The 19,329-nt window shown below is 42.3% G+C and overlaps 4 protein-coding genes across 11 annotated transcripts in view; 2 read left to right on the forward strand and 2 right to left on the reverse strand.

Moving 5' to 3' along the window:
• Positions 1 to 6,301, reverse strand: part of SENP7 (SUMO specific peptidase 7) — an 81,898-nt gene extending 75,597 nt beyond the window's left edge. For 3 of the 6 annotated variants that reach the window (XR_003852929.1, XM_029579102.1, XM_029579101.1), the window contains exons 1-2: positions 6,149 to 6,301; positions 530 to 608 (exon numbers count right to left, since the gene is read on the reverse strand). Coding sequence is in view for 2 of the 6 variants with exons in the window: in XM_029579102.1 (XP_029434962.1) it covers positions 530 to 601 (72 nt within the window). In the remaining 4 variants the exon portion in view is untranslated. The remainder of the gene's footprint in view (positions 1 to 529; positions 609 to 6,148) is intronic. The other 3 variants (XM_029579103.1, XM_029579104.1, XM_029579105.1) reach the window with 3 other exon arrangements.
• Positions 6,279 to 12,081, forward strand: LOC115077003 (putative protein FAM172B). Of its 2 annotated transcripts, none has more exons than XM_029579107.1 (2): positions 6,279 to 6,406; positions 10,833 to 12,081. In XM_029579107.1, the coding sequence occupies exons 1-2, from the start codon at positions 6,395 to 6,397 to the stop codon at positions 11,907 to 11,909; spliced, it is 1,089 nt and encodes a 362-aa protein (XP_029434967.1). In that variant the 5' UTR covers positions 6,279 to 6,394; the 3' UTR covers positions 11,910 to 12,081. The 2 variants fall into 2 exon arrangements, with proteins under 2 accessions (XP_029434967.1, XP_029434968.1); XM_029579108.1 differs by having other exon boundaries at positions 6,323 to 6,479.
• TXNL4B (thioredoxin like 4B) lies at positions 10,721 to 15,081 on the reverse strand. 2 transcript variants are annotated; one of them, XM_029579110.1, is made up of 4 exons: positions 14,945 to 15,081; positions 14,025 to 14,197; positions 13,226 to 13,377; positions 10,721 to 12,792 (listed from the first exon to the last, which is right to left on the reverse strand). In XM_029579110.1, the coding sequence occupies exons 2-4, from the start codon at positions 14,154 to 14,156 to the stop codon at positions 12,627 to 12,629; spliced, it is 450 nt and encodes a 149-aa protein (XP_029434970.1). In that variant the 5' UTR covers positions 14,157 to 14,197; positions 14,945 to 15,081; the 3' UTR covers positions 10,721 to 12,626. The 2 variants fall into 2 exon arrangements, with proteins under 2 accessions (XP_029434970.1, XP_029434969.1); XM_029579109.1 differs by having other exon boundaries at positions 14,025 to 14,194; positions 14,945 to 15,079.
• Positions 15,082 to 15,090: 9 nt separating this feature from the next.
• TRMT10C (tRNA methyltransferase 10C, mitochondrial RNase P subunit) lies at positions 15,091 to 18,881 on the forward strand. The gene is made up of 2 exons (XM_029579106.1): positions 15,091 to 15,228; positions 17,468 to 18,881. Exon 2 carries the CDS (start codon positions 17,498 to 17,500, stop codon positions 18,794 to 18,796), a length of 1,299 nt encoding a protein of 432 aa, XP_029434966.1. The 5' UTR covers positions 15,091 to 15,228; positions 17,468 to 17,497; the 3' UTR covers positions 18,797 to 18,881.
• The last annotated feature ends 448 nt before the right edge of the window (positions 18,882 to 19,329 follow it).

Raw genomic sequence — 19,329 nt, forward strand, 5'->3', positions numbered from 1 at the left:
TGAGATTCTGATAAAGCCAAACTACAGCAACTATATATTTTTTCCGTCATATAGTATATTGCAACGTTGTTACATTGCTTATTGTAAAGTTAACAGTACGTCTTTTATGGGTCCCTCCTGTGATAATGCACACGTTTCTAGATAACAGGCAACATTTGCTTTTTTGATGACTACACTGGACAAGAGGGATTTTGTGACAAAAATAGGATTAGCACTCTAGTACCTTAAAGTCCTGGTTCTATCTCAGATCAGATTTAATATAAATTCAGTAAGTTATTTGGTTTAAGGTATATTTTCAATAAACAATCCATGATTATTTAGTTCAAGAGTCTTCCTCTATAAGGCATTATTTCATTCGCAAAATTCACTGTTAGTTCCCTGCACTATTTCAGTCAAGTCACTCCATTGAAACCAGTTTCTCTGCCCTTTCTTCAGAAGCCCTTGCTAGACCCCATCAAACTTTTGACCTTCTCCCAATAACAGGTTCTTCCATTCCTTTCCTGGATGCATTCAGTATTTCTGTGCATACCTCAGTGGCTTTCACTTTGTTTTGATCCGAGGAAACTAAAGATTTTCTTCGTTCTTCCATTGTTGCCATCATCGAAAACCTTCATTGAAAAGAAAAATAAATTATTTGGATCTCATTACTCAGATACTAATCATACATCCAGATCATCTGCTGTATTCTTATGACAGATCATAAAGTAGGTCTGTATTAGAGATATTTTATTACTGGCTATGTTATATTATGCTATACTGTATTTTACTGCTACTAAAATGTAAACTGCTTTGGGTTCCCTCTTAGGGGGAACAAATACAGTATATAAGAATTAAATAGAAAAGAAGCAAATAAAAAACATAATAGAGACGAGCCAGATAATTGCAAACAACGATGAGAATGCCGACCCCCTTTCCCTGACCTTTGCGTTTCCAGCCAATGGGATTCATTGCATTACAATTGCAGTTTCTGATGGTAAGAACATGGAAAACCTGGGTAAAAATTTCAAAGGCTCTAAAACAATTCATATTTTTGTCAAATGTATCCTGATTTCCTGAATAAATGCTACTGCAATCACAATTCAACATGTCTCATCCACAAATACTCAGATTAGGGGCAGAATTTGGGATCATGGTTTCTGGTTGTGATTATTTGACCCATCTTTGTGGTAAAGTATGTGTATAATTAACATTCTGCAGAAGTTTAGTAGCCATATTGGTTATGGAAAAACTGGAGTCGTTGGCTGCGACAGCTTTTAAGAGTCCAATTCTCAGTGAAATCAGCATCTGAACCAAATATGTTTTTTATTCTATAAACAGCCAAGCCCTTTCGATGGCCAAACTGTTAGACAGAACCGACCCAGATCCTCATGCAGAATCAGCTCCTGAACGTTCCGAGATCGTAGCCAGAGGGGACTGCCCACCAGAAGTCTCTGGAGATCAGTGTACCATGAGCCCAATTCGGAGCCACTAAACGGATGGTGCTGATTTGACCTGCAATCCTCTGTACCAGCCTGCCTATCAAAGGCCAAGGCAGGAACGCATACAGCAGGGCACTATAAGGCCACACCTGAATGAGAGTGTCTATGCCCATTGCTTTTGGGTCCTGCCTGCGACTGAAGAAGCGTGGAACTTTCGCATTGTTGAAGTTTGCCAACAGATCCAGATCCGGTAGACCACAGTGGTCCACCAGGAGCTGAAAGGCCTCATCCACCAGCTCCCATTCTCATGGGTCCAAGCTTCTCCTGCTGAGAAAATCGGCTCTGATATTGTCTTTTCCAGCAATGTGAGAGGTGGATATGCTTAGGAGATATTGCTCTGTCCATATCATGAGCGCATTTATCTCCTCTGACAACTATCAACTCTTGATTCCACACTCATGATTGATGTAAGCCGCCCAAGCCTCTAACCGCAAGTCAACCGAACCACTTGCGCCTCCAGTCTGTTGATGTTTCACTGCCGCTCCACTGCATTCCAGCACCCTTGCACCATCAGCTGCCAACAGTGAGCCCCTCAGCCCTAGAGGCTCACATCTGTCCTGAGTACCAACCAATCCAGCATCATCAGGGAAATTCCCTTCCTGAGATGGTCTGCATGTAACCACCAGTTCAACTGGGATTTCACCTCTAAATGGAAGGAATAGCCTCACCGCATAGTTCTGTGACTGCAGATTCCATCGGGAGAGCAAGTCATGCTAAAGAGGCGCATATGTGCCCTCGCCTAGGGAACTACTTCGAATGTGGCATCCATCAACTCTAGGACTTGTAGATAAAACCACATGGTTGGACGAACATTCCACAGGGATTGGACTTGCAGCATCAACGAATGGATCCGAGACTCCAGCAGAAACACTGCCCTGCCTTGTATTGAATTGAACCCCAAGATACTCCAGGGTCTGAGATGGCGGCAAATGGCTCTTGGCCAGATTCACCACCCAGCCTAGTTCCTGTAGCAAGGAAACTATCTTGCAGGAAATATGAAGACTCTCTTCCAATGTCTTGGCTCACATCAACCAGTCGTTCAGATAGGGATGAACTAGAATGCCCTTCTTGCGAAGACTTCCACTACAACTACCATGACCTTTGAAAAGGTCCTGGGCGCTGTGATTAGTCCAAAAGGCAAGGCCTGAAACTGGTAATGATGATAACAGGATGGAAAATCAGAGGAACTACCTATGTTCTTATAAGATGGGAATATGCAGATATATCTCCGTCAGATCCAGAAATGTGAGATACTCCCCTGCTTGAACTGCTATTACAACAGAGCACACCGTTTCCATCCTGAAGTGTGTGACTCATAGATGTCGGCTGACAATCTTGAGATCCAGAATGGGCCAAAACGACCCTTCCTTCTTGGGCACGACAAAATAAATGGAATATCGGCCCGTATTTTCGCTGTGATTCAGGAACGGGGATCACCACTTTCAGAATCAACAGCTGTTATAATGTTGCTTCCACTTCTACCCTCTTCTGAGAACAGCTGCATGGAGAGACCATTAAGGCAGCCAGAGGAATGCGAAGAAATTTTAGAGCATAGCTGTTCCGAACTACTTTGAAAACCCATTGATGCAAAGTAATCTGGGTCCAATGTGATAAAACCGGAATAGATGACCACCTATCTTCCGCACCACCAGGTGAGCCTGCAAACCTTCATTGGTAGGACCGGGGTGCTTAGGTTTCTTTGCCGCAGGCACCATGCTATAAGCGCACAGCTCAATGAAGGCTCGTGCCTAGCCTTCCTGAGTGTACAAGCGTGCCTAATATGGACACACAAAAAGTGTGTGCCCAAGCCCACTTGCCTAGGTTGCTCGTCCCACTGGACGCCCAGGCCCGACACCTAAACTAGGTGCACAAGATGTGTGTCCAGAAGTAAGAATGCCCAATCGCATGCTCAAACAAGAATGGGTGCACACTCGGACGTGCAAGCGTGAGCTGACGGTCTGCAGCAAAAAAGCATGCAAAAATACCCTGTGGCCTACCACGCCGCGAAAATAGGAGAAGTCTGGAAGCGGGGCCCAGTCAAATGGCTGCTCAACCTGCTGTGCATGCACTCTCTCTTCACCTCACAGCACTCCCCAGAGACATGAGCAGGATAGCCAAATGCCAAGGAAACAGTCCCTTTTTCTGCTGTCTTCAAGTCGCTCTTTTTTTTTTTAAGTTTTAAACTTTTTACCTGAGCTCAGCCTTCCTTGGCTGAGAGCAGGAACGGGTCCCAGCTACGGAGGGAGAGGGCTAAAGCCTTCACCGCCAAGCCTCTCTCGGCTTGCAACCGCTAATTGGAATCTAGGTCCACGCCAGTCAAGGCTAGCAGACTGAGGCACTCTACTGAGGGAGGGACCACATGGTATCACCTCAAGAGGCAAGCAGTACTACATGCACATTTATTTATTTATAGGTTTTTCTTTGCCGACATTCGTAAGGCACATTATGCCGGCTTACATTGACCTGAAAGGAGGAAAATACAAATAACAGAATAACATATCATATTAAAGCGAATGGCGTAAAATCTGCATGGTGAAGCATTATATCAGATATATGAGAACATAAAACAAACTGATAGGAAGGGTAGGAAAGGTAGAAAGAAGAAAACATAACTTTGTACAATCTATACAACTTTATCTTTATCATTGTGTACGTATGGAAGGGGAGGGCTGGCAGTGGAAAAGTCATGGAAAAGGTCAATTTAGGAGAGGTCTCCTTTCCAACTTTTCTTCTCTTTTTTTTTGTACTCATAGGCAATCCCCCGAAGGAAAATGCATGTCCACCATCTGCTGGAGATGGAGAATAATGGCGGGCTGATGTCGGGGTGGGACTATATAGCTGTGATATCAGCTTTTGCTCCATCTCCATCTGCTGGCAGAGGTGCATAACCCACTGGTTGGGATTGACCTACCTGAATGCTAAGGAAGGAGGTTTTTATTACAGTTGAGATGTAAATTTGTGGTTGAGTTGCACTCCCAGACTAAGCATTCAGGAATTTCCAAATGCTGTTTACCCAGGCAAATAGGGTGTGTGAAAACTACCCACCATGTACATGGGTAAGAGTATGTGCACAGGGATGAACGATACACTTACCTTTATATCAGTGAGACAAGTAGGCAGGCTCAGAGGTAGAGTTAAATCAGGGATAAACCTCCACAGAAAAAGCAGGTACTTTTTCCTTAAGCCAGTTTCAAAGGGAAAGTAATGACAGACTTTTCAATGACTCATTCACTTTTGAAAATTGCTCCCAAAAGGTACCAAATGTGAAAAACATAGCAAATACACAAACAGGCTGATGCAATACCGTATGCTCAGACTAACACACTGATTAACCCACGGTTGGACACACGTCCATAATCCCTTATGCAATAAGGGGATTAGCACGTCCAAACCAGGGCATAGCTAATATTGCTCATCTCATGTAAATTCATGTTGATGAGGCTATTAGCTACTACTCATTTATGTAAAAAATAAATGTGCACCCAACACGCACATTTTCACTCTCAAAAATTAACGCCTGCCCCAGAGCGGGCGTTAAGTCTTAAGAAGCTCTTAAAGTTAACAGAAAAGGAGAAAATACTACTTTTCTGTAGCTCTTCTGACTTATTATCATGGCGATATTAAGCTGAAAGAACTGAAAAAAGGAGTAAGGTAAAAAATAAATAAATAAAAAGTCTTGCCAATGGTCAGGTTAAGAAAATGGACACTTAATTAACAAGCATCTATTTTCCTAACATGTGGCTGTGCACAGGTTAAGAAAACAGATGCTCGTAAAATTGAGCATCCATTTTTCCTAACCTGCATGCCCATCCAGCTGTCCCGGGCATGCGATGCAGTAAGCAAACGAGCCGCTGTGTTAAAAAGGAGACACTAGGGACGCGCAGTTTCCCCTGTATCGTGCACCCAGGACTGGTGGATGGGCACGCGTTTGGAAAGTGGGCACTCCATCATGAACGCCCGTTTTTCACATGCTGATATTGTGTTGGCCTGTTTGAACCTGTAGAAAGAAATGCCTCTTGCCATACATTTTTATGCAAAACAATATTGGTCACAAAAAGAAGCCAGTATCATACAGCAAAACAGGAACAGATCTCCAGCTTACTTGTCTTAATACATCCTAAACAAACTTCACTATTGCAGAAATGCAAAATATCATTCAGCACATTATATATATTAATACTAATTGTAGAGAATATTAAATGAAAACAATATACTGTATTATAATACTAGGTGCTTGATCAATATATATTCCATATATATATATATATATATATATAAACTACAATTTGTACTTTTAATATTAACCAATAAAGAATACCAATGCAATAAATTACATTATTTCCTTGACGATTTATACTGTGAAATAAGGACCGTAAATGTAAGACAATGTCAATAAACTAGTTAACAGAGTCTAGAAAAACCAAATATACTTCCCACTTTTGGTCCTGCAATAAACTATCACAGATCAAGACAGGTTATGCAGGATATCACAACTGGAGCTGCTCTGGGCGGTGTCAAGAAGAAGTAACACAACGAGCACTGGGATCCCTGCGGCCTACACAATTAGGATCCCTCTTCTAGCGGGGCTGCCAGTCACCATAACGACGCTAGGATGGAGGGCGGTGGGGGGAAGGAGAGCGAAAATACGACCCCGAACGCCCTGCGCTCACCTGTCACCTATCTCCCCACAACAGAAACGCGCGGAGGGGTCCAAGTACTTCCACCCCCCCTCCCCAATCCGCGGCTCGGAAATCGGCGACAATCTCAAAGTGCGTCACGCAGACCCCGCCTACTGTTTACATTCTGCTGCGAAGACTTCCGTTCTGCACCGGAAGGGCCCGGGCGCTGAGCTGAAAGGCGGGCGGGGGCGCGAGGCGCGTGTGCGCTCATGCCTATTGTGGCTGACCTAGGTTCTCATGCTTGCTAAGGTACATCAGCGTGATTAGCCAGTGCCCGGGAGAATCGCTGGGCACTGGCCGGCTTGCATCTCCCTGTATAATGGTACGGATTACATGCAAACACCATCAAACATTATTACTGCTAAAGGGCATCCTCGGATGTGTGTTCTGGTGAGAGAGTGGCTTTTCCCTAGCGGTTGGAAATAAGGCTGAAAGAATGACTGTCTCTCGCTAGTTTCAACTAAGGTGGCCCCTGTTTGTGTTGTAGCATTTGATGGAGTATTATTTTCGTTTGAAGTTTGAGCTTAAAATCATGAAGTGAAAAGGAGAAGCTGTTGGCACCAGGCCTCCAAAAGGTAGTTGGCATTTGGGTACCATGTATGCCATAATTGCCCTGTTTTTCAATATGGTAATAACCAGAAAAATAAATGTAACTGAATTTTATACATTAAACATAGTCAGAGATAGGATTTAAAAAATATGTGATGCACAATCCTGATCCTTCCAGGTTTTTCACCTACCCCTCTCCCACTTCTCTTTCTCCATCTCCCCTCTTCTCATAAAAGCACCTTTCCAACTCCACCCCTATTAAATGCATCTGTCTACTTAATTAATTTCATTGTCTCTCTCACTATAAAGTTCCTCTTTATCTCCTCCTCCTCCTCCTCTGTCATGGTCATCTTTGCCCCTTTTGCATCTCTCCTTAGATTATCTTTCACCAGCATTCTTTCCATCTTTCCTTTAGTTTCTTCTTCATTTTCTTCTGATTTCTTTCTTACTCCGCTCATTTCCCCCCATTTCTGGTTCCTCATAATTTCTTGGGGGAGCAGTATGCATGCATTTCTTGTCTCCTTGACTACGCTTCCTCCATGGTACAGGGGAAAGGGAGAAGCAGCAGCAGCCACAGGGACTGGAAGTGTATGCTATAGTTTTGTGTCCCCATGCTGCCAGCCCGCTGTCATTGTCGCTGCACTGCCAGGGAAGGCAGGTGGGGGAAAGTTGGCCTATTAATGTGATTGTATTCTGAGGATGCACCAATGGTAATTCTAGTCTCTGAATTTTCTAAAAGGAAATGGAGGAAATTTCTTGATTAATATTCAAAATGTGTTATAAGTGGAATAGGAAACTTTCGATCTTGTGAGGTTCAATATACAAGTTATATACTAAGATACTACAGATGACTACATCCAAATTATCACAACCAGCATATGTACTTTTACTCAATTGATGGGAAGTTTTCAAATGGTTCCAGTTAACCTATCTTATTGCAGCTAGATCTGTTTAAAAATTCCCTTCAAGTGGTATTGCAAATGAAACGACGGCAGAAGAAGACCAATAGGCCCATCCAGTCTGCCCAGCAAGCTTTCACATTTATTTTCTCATACTTATCTGTTACTCCGACCGCTGAGTTCAGGGCCCTTATTGGTAGCTTTTTGATTCTAATTTCCTTCCACCCTGGCAGAGAGCAGTATTGGAGCTGTATCAAAGTGAAGTGTAAGGCTTAATGTTTGAGGGTAGTAATTGTCTTATCGAGCAAGTTATCCCGATATTTGTATACTCATATTGCTCAGATCAATGCCTTGTTAGATGTTGGCTGGATGTAAATCCTATTTCTTCATTCCGCCCTGCCGTTGAAGCAGTGAGCTGCGCTGGATATGCAAAGTTAAGTATCAAGCATGTATGGGGTAGTAACCGCCACAACAAGCAAGCTACTCCCACGCTTATTTGTTTACCCAGACTGTGCTACCTTGTTTGCTCCCTGAATGCAAATCCTCTTTTCCACATTTCCTCTTGCCGTTGAAGCATAGAGCAATGTAGAAGTCTTATTAACTGTGTGAAAATTTATTGAATAAGGGCATTAATCACAAGGTAGTAGCCATCATTCCCGCAAGCCACCCTTATACCTCTTTTCTTCATTCCTATCCTCCAGGCTTAATGGATCCACAGTGTTTATCCCACGCCCCTTTGAAATTCTTCACAGTTTTTATCTTCACCACTTCCCCCGGAAGGGTGTTCCAGGCATCCACCACCCTCTCTGTGAAGAAATACTTCCTGACATTGGTTCTGAGTCTTCCTCCCTGGAGTTTTAAATTGTGACCCCTTCAGGGTTCTGCTGATTTTTTTCCAACGGAAAAGGTTTGTTGTTGACTTTGGATCATTAAAACCTTTCAAGTATCTGAAAGTCTGTATCATATCACCCCTGCTCCTCCTTTCCTCCAGGGAGTACAAATTTAGATTCTTCAATCTCTCCTCATAAGTCATTCAATGAAGACCATCCACCTTTTTGGTCTCCCTTCTCTGGACCGCATCCATCTTGTCTCTGTCTCTTCAGAGATACGGTCTCCAGAACTGAACACAGTACTCCAGGTGAGGCCTCACCAAGGACCTGTACAAGGGGATAATCACATTCCTTTTCTTACTTGACATTCCTCTCTCTATGCAGCCCAGCATTCTTCTGGCTTTAGCTATCTCCTTGTCACATTGTTTCACCGACTTCAGATCGTTAGACACTATCACCCCAAGGTCTCTCTCCTGCTCCGTGCACATCAGCCCTTCACCCTCCATTGAATACATTTCTTTTGGATTTCCACACAGCTCCCCCCCCCCCCCCATCCCTTTAAGTTGCTTTTCCCTGCACACTTTAAACTTAAGCTGCCTCACTTTAAGTGCCCCACTACCTTCCCTCCCCTTCGCTACCCCTGTAGACTCTATCCTTACCTACTTACTTCGCTACCCTCCTTAGCCCTAAGTCTTATCCTCCTCCAATCTCTCGTTAAACAATCTAAGCTTGTTATTATCTCATTCATGTAATCGCCCCATGACCTTTATATTGTATATATTGTAAATAATGGTCATATATCCTAAACAATTGTTAACTTTCTATTTTGTTACCATACCTTTCTGTTACCTGACTCTGCTACTCTAGCCCTTTCCCCCCCGTTTTAGCTCCCTTTCGTTACATGTTACTTCTAATTTTCCAAAGTTAATGGTTACCCCCGTTCACCCTGTTCAATGTAAACCGATGTGATATTCTCATGAATGTCGGTATAGAAAAGTTTAAAATAAATAAATATGCATGACTCTGCACTTCTTGGCATTGAATCTCAGCTGCCATATCTTCGACCAGTCTTCCAGCTTCCTTAAATCCCGTCTCATTCTCTCCACTCTTTCTGGCGTGTCCACTCTGTTGCAGATCTTACTATCATCCGCAAATAGACAAACCTTACCTTCTATCCCGCCCGCGATGTCACTCACAAAGATATTGAACAGGACTGGTCCCAACACCGACCCTTGCGGCACTCCGCTCCTCACTGCTCTCTCTTTAGAGTAAGTTCCATTTACCATCACACATTGTCTTCTGTCCTTCAACCAGTTTGCTATCCAGGCCACCACCTTGGCATTCACACCCATACTTCTCGTTTTATTCACAAGCCTCCTGTGCGGAACCGTATCAAAAGCTTTGCTAAAATCTAAGTAGATGACATCGAGCGCTCTTCCGCAATCCAATTCCTTAGTCACCCAATCAAAAAAGTTGATCAGATTCGTCTGACAGGACCTTCCCTTGGTGAAACCATGCTGCCTCTGGTCCAGCAATTCTGCTGCTTGTAGATAGTTCACTATTCTTTCCTTCAGCATCGACTCCAATACTTTTCCTACCACCAAGGTGAGGCTAACTAGCCTGTAGTTTCCAGTCTCCTCTCTGCTCCCACTCTTGTGAAGAGGGACTACTGTCGCTCTCTGTCGCTCTTCTCCAATCACTCGGCACCACTCCCGTTTCCAAGGATCTATTGAATAGGTCACTTAGCGGAGCCGCCAGCACATCTCTGAGCTCCCTCAGTATCCTGGGATGAACCTCATCAGGCCCCATGGCCTGATGAGGTTCATCCCAGGCCCTTCAGTTTTCCTAGCTCTTCCCATACATTCTCTTCCATAAACAGAGTTTCATCCATTCCACTCCCCTCCAGTTTCTTGTTAACTAGCAACGGTCCTTATCCAGGGTCTTCTTTAATGGTCAAATGAATTTGAAAAAAATGCACCAAGGAAAAATCCAAAGATACAAGAAAACATTGCTATTTATTTATAGCTTTTCTATACCGACGTTCATTTGCACATCACATTGGTTTACAATGAAACAAGTTGAAAAAACATAGAATTGGGATACAAAAGGAGGTTACATCTTAAAGTTTCGAACATCTTAAGAGGTCAGTTAGGTAATGGGGAGGGGGATGAAGCATCAAGGTGTGCGGAGAGAGAAACATATGAATGGTAGATTTAACATATTTTAACATAAATATGATAAACTTTAACATGACAACATATATATAATAAAACAATGAGGAAGAAAACATTTATAAGGACTTTTATTTAAAGTAATAATGATTTCTTTTGTTCAGGAAATGGTACTGTTTAATCTGTACTTTCTGAAAACAAATTGTATTTGTATTTTGACTTGCAGTGGCAAATGGAGCAGTTAGTGAGCTGTGAAAAATATCCTGAAATTGCAAAGGGTTTGGAAGAATTTAAATACTGTTTCAATGAAAAGGGAGAATTGAGGCACATAGACACTAATGAGCCTTTTGTCTTTAATTATTACAAAAATGAACACGAGAGAAATCACAAACGCTATCAGGTGCTGGGACAAGTAATTACACAGTATGTGTATGAGCTGCTGGAGAAGGAGTGTGACCTGCAGAAAGTGCATATCCCACTGGATGCTCGGAGCCATGAACCCCAGAGCTGCTTCTTTATGAGTAAAGAAGCTTTAACCAATCCCTCGAGCCTCATTGTTCTTCTGCAAGACCATGGAGTTATTCGGGCTGGTCAGTGGGGACAGAAAACCATCATCCATCACGGTCTAGACCGGGGAACTCAGATAGCATTTATTAAAATGGCTCTGAAAGAGTACGGTGGGGTCATTGTGTTGAACCCCAATGACAACTTCATTGAGATGAAAGTAGAAGACGAGCTTGAAATGACTCTCATAAAGAAAGAGAAGTCATCATCTGAAAATGGTCAGGTACCTGCATTGTGCAACAGGCAGCAGATCGCAAAGAGGTGCTGCAGTACCACCGAAGAGCACACCACTTATGTGTGGGACCACTTTATTGCTAAAAGTTTAGCTAAGAAAGTAGCTTTCATCGCCCATGGCTATGGGGGCTTGACCTTTGTTGATCTGTTAGTTGGGAGGAAGGAGGTGATGAGTAAAGTTTTTGCTGTTGCATTTATAGACTCCAAACACAACACCCAGCATCAAGCTGGGGATGACACAGAGGTGCAGGACTGGATTCGGAGGCATTGCAGGAGCTGGGTCCTCTGTTCTAAACCTTTAAACAGGCCCACAGGCTCGGTGTTGAAGATGGATTGTCCTAGAGTCTCTGCTGGTACTGAAAACCATGAACTGGCACCTTCCTTCAGCCTCGAGCCCATCTTCAGATTTCTTGGTAGATCCTCAGAGCCCAAAACAAATACAGTATATACAAGGACAAGAATGGTAACTAGGAGTGCTGTGCAAAAGAAGAACCCTACTGAATAAAAAATTACCTTATTTTGTCACTTTGTTTCTTTGTTCAAAAAATCTTAATTTCAAATGGCCCTTGTCAGTTTAACATACTGTACTGTATTGTGCTCCTGTACTGTATCTTTTTAGATTTTTGACTTCACGGTGGTGACTAGCTGATACAAATTAAAGATAAACAGCTATCCTATTTTGTTCTTTTTGGTGTGCTAGCAAATTCTGTAAACAAAGGATGAGCCTTAAGGTGTAGCAGCAGACATGCAGCTCAGCAGTATGGGCCAATCTTCTTGCTTTGTTTTGCACATTGGGTTTGCTGCATAATGGTTGTAAAATACTAGCAATTTTTTAACATTTAGCCTTCTCACTGAAAACAAACTTTCCAGAATCAAACTATTAGAAATATAAACAAATTTACTATATTTTACTACAGTACTTCACCCTTTGTTCAGACTTAGAATAATTTAAACATAAGCACATACTTCTTGCAGTGCATTTGCCAAATGTTTTGATCTCCAACTGCACTAATTCTAGCTATCCTCATAATTGAGTCCAAAGCTCAATCCTCATTTTACAGATCAACTCTTAAAAAGTGAAGAAGAATCAATCTTTTTGCCAAGTCAAATATTAAAAATTGACCTTTTATCCAGATATTTGTATGCACAATAATCAGAATATGAAGTCCTCTGTGCTAGTGGTATTTGGTTTACCACACAATTTCCAACATTCTCCTGGTTGTTAAATTCCTTGATAAAGAAGGTCATACTTGGGAATGTTTTTGGGGTCGATAGGACTTTGCACAATAAGCTTTCCACGCATCGCTCCACGATAAATCACTTCAATTAAGTCTATAAAGTCTTGCTTGGTTTTGAAACACCCCACAAACTTTGTATGATCTGGAGATCTAGAAAATATCATGAAGAAAAAGTTTGGTTTCAAAATTAAAATTCCTCATGAAAAGCTGTCTCAATAGCATAATTCAATAAACACATACACTGGCAGACTTCTACATGGTTACTAGAGCATATTATTGCTCAAACACAGAGAGAAAAGTGTTCCTGGGGGGTGTTTCTAACGAGGAAGCTTAAATTCTAATTCCTGTCATTCAGGACCCCAGAACTGTGGAGTTTGGGCTTTGATACTGATCTCACTATCACTTTAAATTACACTAAGAATATGGATAAATGAGAAAAAATATTGCAGAGTTCATGTGGAAATCACTTAACAGTGATGTGTGAGATACCTCATATCCATGGGTGCTTACTATTTAGACCCATGCCTAGATGAACATACTATCATTTATAGGGAAGCAAACAACTACTGTACAAACATCTTACCCATAATCCACTTTCATGTGCTGCCCATTGAAGAAAAAGACAGTGGATGGAATGTAACTTATATCAAAATACTGGGTGTATACAGGCATCTTGTCCACATCAACCAGATAAATGGTTGCCATTTTACTTAGGTCATGAGAAGTCTTTGCAAGCTGTGCAAATAGAGACAAATACATGTAAATATGATTGCCAGTAGGTGCATATTTTGTTATATGGCAAAACCTTAACACATCACTAAAGTATAAGGCACTGTACAAAATGACATGTCTACAGTCCTCTAGCCCAAGGAGCTTAAGCTCTAAAGCTAAATACAGGCAGACTGAGCGATTTGCTTAATACCACATATAGGGAGACTGAATAAGGTGTTGCAGCTCCTTGCACTAATCACTGTGTTACCCTGCTAATCCTATAATCCATAATACCACACCAACCATAACGAATTCTAGCTTTGTTGGTCCCCATGTAGTTTGCATTTAGAGGAAACCTATTCTTCACCAGAATAATTGTCCAGGCTTGGGCTGAACAGAAAGCTTTGAATCGGTCCTTAAATTATTAGATGCTATTTTTTTTTTTTTTTTTTTACAAATATCCAAGTTATCCATGCATTAATTACTATTCTTCTCGTGCTTTGAAGTTTACATAACTCTTTAGAATGCCTCTATTTGCTAGGATGATTAGTTTTGTTTTGTTTTTTAACACAAATTACTAATAAAGGAAGGACTTATTACCCAAGCCTGACAATCAGCCAAGAAAGATGAAGTAAGACTTATAAAAGAAGCTAGATGTAAAATCTACTTACAATATCATCCAGTTGCAGACAAACAGAATCCTCATCTCTCCCAAATCGAAGTACTAGAACTTTCTCCGCCGTGCTTTTTATAGCTTGGTCTATCTCTTTTTTGCTGGTTAACTTGGGCAGCAAGAAACTCATCTTGAATAAAACTACTTCCAAATGTTCAAATCCTACTTCTGCTAAAAGTAAATAATCAATATGAAGAAAACAACAAATGCATGTTAACATTTAGTCACGAATAAAAGCACCCATCACCCTTTATCATTAGATGGTGACGGTGAAACAGCATATTGCCTAGATCCCAGCCTGGGGAGAGCAAAATTAAAATTATACCACTAGACAATGATGTTAAGATCTTGGATATTAACATCTAGTTTCATCACTTCTGCCTCTGGTACCACAAAGCAATCTGCACAATTATAAACCGTATTAGCCTTTGTACAGGTGGTGATACCTTCTATTGACTATGATAAAATGATACCAATATCACACCTTGCACCTTATTAAAACCGGAAATAATATCAGGCACGGCTAGAGATAACTCGGTTGCCTGCATCCATCATGCAAATAAAATGGCTCGGGGGAGGGGGGTTATGGGGTGCAGAGTAGAGGCTCAGGGCATTAAGTACACCAGGGCCAGTGCCTGAAAACTCTTGACTTGATTCAGAAGGAAAAGGCACTATCTTAAGCTCCTACTGAAATGCACTGGAAACGCGTTACTTTTGGTGCACAGAGAAGAAAAAACGATACTTTTTGGGAGAAAGGGAGAACAGAGGCAAGCAAACGAGTCCTTCTTAATAACTGCCAATTATAATTATCAACATTAAAAAAAAACCACCCCCAGTTTTAGGAAAACGATTTGTTCATGTCTGCCCAGCTACAGGAGGCAGAGTAATTTAATTTTAATTAATTTTTTGTACACGTACGTATAATTCATCCAGCCCTGCTTCTCCCACAGGGACAGAGAAACCTGCCTTTGACAGGAAACAGAGGAGCCCGAGCGAACCGGAAGCGGAAGGTCCATTAGTCAAACTCTGCCCCACTACCTTCCGGGCCAGCGGCACGTGATTTTCTCTCCTTCTCCCGGGGCGGACAGGGCTTGGCCCCCGTCCTCACCCTCTTCGCGGTCGGCTGCAGTCGGAAGAGCAAGACCCGTCCTGAGGTCGTCGGGGCGAGCGGGGGCCGCTCCCACGTGCTCGGCTCGTGCGAGGTACGTGAGCGCGGCGGTCCAGCGCGAGCTGGGGGGGTTCTGTCTCCCTCTGCAGCGGGGTCGCTGCTTGCGGCGATGGACGGAGAGTTATAGAACTCAACATTGGATTCCAGTCTCGGGGAGGCGGGGCTATGCATTTGTATGCAAGAGTTTCTTCGTATGAAGGGAAAAAGGCGGCCGGTATATCGGAGCCGCGCTTTAAATGGAGCACCGCGCTGATGGTAGCGGGCAGTGGTACGATACCTGGAAGTTATGGCGATCCTGGCTCCATATTCTCCCAGTTTTAAAAAACGGGCCTTCCGAATTGTTTTTGTCTAGGCAGCCGATTCTTGGGTTGGATTCAATTGCAGAGCGATTCATGGAGCACAGACGCCGTGACGAGAGGTGTCTGGGTCAGAGAGCCATTGAGCAATGGTGCTATAGTGTGTGGCTCGAATGAGTTAAGAACATAAGAAATGGCCATACTGGGTCAGACCGAGAGTCCATCAAGCCGAGCATTCTGTTTCCAACAGTGGCCAATCTAGGTTACAAGTACTCGAATATTAAATACATCCCATGCTACTAATGCCACTAATAGCAGTGGTTATTCCCTAAATCATCTTAATTAACAGCAGTTTATGGACTTCTCCTCTAGGAGCTTACCCAAACCTTTTTTAAACCCAGCTATACTAATTGCCCTAAACATCCCCCTGACAATAAATTCCAGACCTTAATTGTGCCTTGCGTGAAAAGGAATTTTCTATGATTTGCTAACTTCATGGAGTGCCCTCTAGTTTTTCTATTATCTGAAAGAATAAATAACAGATTTGCATTTACTGGTTCTAGACCTCTCATGATCATATAGACATCTATCATAAACCCCCCCCCCCCCTCCCCCAGTACTCTGTTCTCCAAGCTGAAAAGCCTTAAACCTCTTTAGCCTTTCTTCATAGGTGAGCAGTTCCATCCAATTTCTCATTTTGGTTGCTTTTCTTTGCACCTTCACCAGTGCAACTATATTTTTTTTTAGATGTGGCAATCAGAGCTGCACACAATACTCTAGGTGCGTTCTCACCATGGAGCAATAGAGGTATTTTGACATTCTACGACTTCATTCCTTTCCTAATAATTCCTAAAACTATTTGCTTTTTTGACCCTCGCAGCATACTGAACAGATTTCAATGTATTATCCTCTCTGATGCCTAGATCTTTTTCCTGGGCAGTAATTCTTAATATGGACCCTAACATGGTGTAACTACAGCATAGGTTATTTTTTCCCTATATGCATCACCTTGCACTTGTCCACATTAAATTTCATCTGCCATTTGGATGCCCAATCTTAGTCTCACAAATAATAATTACTTTGGAGCAAAAAGAATGTATAATAATTAACATTCACAATTATTAAAATCTTAAACATTCAATATACTAAATTCAACTTTTTCACCTTCCCCCCCCCCCCCCCCAAACAGATTGTATATACTACTGTTGAAATGCCTCACATTGGAATAGGACCATCATATATATAGGATCTTGGTAAGAACCAAGATCCTATATATGCCTTTGACCCATAACACTTTTTTTTTCTTCATTTTTACTTAAATAAAGTATACTTCCCAAAGCCAGCAGACTCTTTCCCCAATCAATAGTCACTTGACTTGGTTGCATGTTTTCACTATCTCTGTGTTGGGGATTCTGTTTCACCACTGCATAACTTGTGGTTGCCAGAGCGCAGGCCTTCTGAATAATTGTAATCTATCTGTACCCAGTCATCAGGCTCACTTTGTCCCATGTTTACATCTTTCATCTACACCTCCAATCAGAGTTTGAGAGATGATTAATTACAATTCAATTCAATTACAATTACAATTCAAGTAGCAGAAATATTTTTTTACTATGTTGAATTGCTATTTAGTTACTGGAAAAACTTACTAAACTGTACTGCATATTATTTGATTAAACTTTTTTCCCTATAGATTGGGAATGCGTAGCTTAAAGCAAATTATCTCTTAGCAAGCAATTGGAATCAATGACTACTTTAAAGGTTAAATTATAATGTAATTGAGTAACAATATTGTTACTTCTCTCTTCATAAGTTGTCCTGCAAGTACCTTATGTAGATGAAAACTACCTATGAGGTTTACCAGCCTCTATATTTATTGCAGCATATGATTGGCATGGTTAGGATCTTGCTGAAATAAAGGTGATGATGACTAGCTACTAGTTTTGCTCTTTTTAATTTTTTCTTTTTATTTTGCAGGCTATGTTTGATGCTTCATTCCATTGAAACATGAGGTTCTTAAATATAGTTCTGAAAAAGACAGTCACATTTACAGTCTTCCAATCTGTCATACCCAAAGGGACAAGAAAGTGTTTGTTTCTTGGAATACCTCATAAACCACCCCCTTGTAGAACTCTGCTTTTATCACTTGGTATGAGAAAGGAAGATGCTCATCCACTGCCTACTGAAAAGTTAAATTTGGATGAGTGGAAAAATATAATGAAATCCAGTTTACCAGAAGAAGCCAGTGATGAGATTCTGGAACGGGAAGGGGATTGGGATTCTTCCCTAACTGCTATTAGGGAGCTGGTGGAGATGTGGAGACTGGCAGGCAAAGCGGTCCCAGAGAGCATCAGCGAAGAGCAACTGAAAGTTCTCATGGAGCTTCCCACCAAATCGTCCAGAAGAAAGTATTTAAAACACTTGGCTATAAAAGAACGTTTTAAGAATGCTAAGAAAGCAAAGAAGGAAAAACTGAAGGCAGAAAGGAACGACACTCTGGAAAGGCCAGTGGCAGCAGAGGAACAGAGAGCACCTCGGAATTCTTTCTTCCTGACGTTCTGGCAGAGGTCCATAGACAACCTGCACCTCTGGCGGGCTGCCCAGTCCATGCTGTTTGGCCAGCCCCTGGTGTTTGATATGGTCTATGACAAGGTCATGTCCCGGAGGGAAATGGAGAACACGGTGAACCAGCTTCTGGAGACCGAAGGCTGGAACCGAAAATCCCCAGACCCTTTCCATATCCACTTCTGCAGCCTCCACGCCGACGGGCCCTATCATGAAGAGCTGCTCAAGCGCTACGGGGAGGCATGGGATAAATTGCTCCTGACAGCAACGGAAAAGGCCCATGTAGACCTGTTTCCAAAGGGCAAGCTCGTTTACTTAACTGCGGACTCGCCCAATGTAATGAAGATGTACGAACATGATAAGATTTACATCATTGGTTCGCTCGTCGACAAATCGCAACAAACTGGCTTGTCTCTTGCCAATGCAAAGCGTCTAAATCTGGCCACAGCACGTCTTCCCCTGGAAAAGTTCTTACATTGGGAAACTGGTGCCAAAAACCTCACCCTGGATCAAATGATCCGCATTTTACTGACGTTGAAAGATACCGGGGACTGGCAGCAGGCCCTAGCATTTGTTCCCAAAAGGAAGCACGAGGGGTTTATAGACATTCAAAAGAAAATGGAACTTGAGAGAAAAAGAAAAATGTACCAGTTTGGGAGCAGGACAAAAAATATTGACAAACCATCAGCTGGCAGTTTAACCAAGGGATCCAAACAAAAGAGATGGTGGGAAGAGGACTAGTAAATCCCTGAAAACCATGTCCAGCCGTTAGCACAGATCAATAAAGAATATTTCGTGATTGGGAGAGCCAATCCCTGCAGTCTTACCAGGTGCATGTGTCACTGTTTTTAACACATCTGATTTGAGTCTCCTAAAACACACTCTGGACACATTTTTCATTTTGTGGCCATCACCAGTAGTATCTGTTTCTGCCCTTTGTGTTCTCAGCTCTCCCTACCCTTCACTAAATCACAACTGGCATGTGCTGTCTAGTATAGAAATAGAGCCTGTATGTAAGATAGGGATGCACTCGTTTGCTTGGAGTTCTAGGCAGACTGGTAATTCAGCCAAGCTGGACAGCAAGACTGTCGGCCAGTAATGTTGAGAACACCCTGGGGTGACAGAAGCAGATTAACAAGAATACCTGGCAAAATGTCTGCCCAAACCCCCTGAGCTGTTTGAAAGACAAGCAGTTCATTGAGAAAAATCTATTTCCTGATTGTCCTGCCAGACCAGTGTACCCTTGGGATTCTCCCTCCTACCAGCAGATGGGG

The sequence above is a fragment of the Rhinatrema bivittatum genome, chromosome 15 (genome assembly GCF_901001135.1).
Source record: "Rhinatrema bivittatum chromosome 15, aRhiBiv1.1, whole genome shotgun sequence".
Lineage (NCBI taxonomy): Eukaryota > Metazoa > Chordata > Amphibia > Gymnophiona > Rhinatrematidae > Rhinatrema > Rhinatrema bivittatum.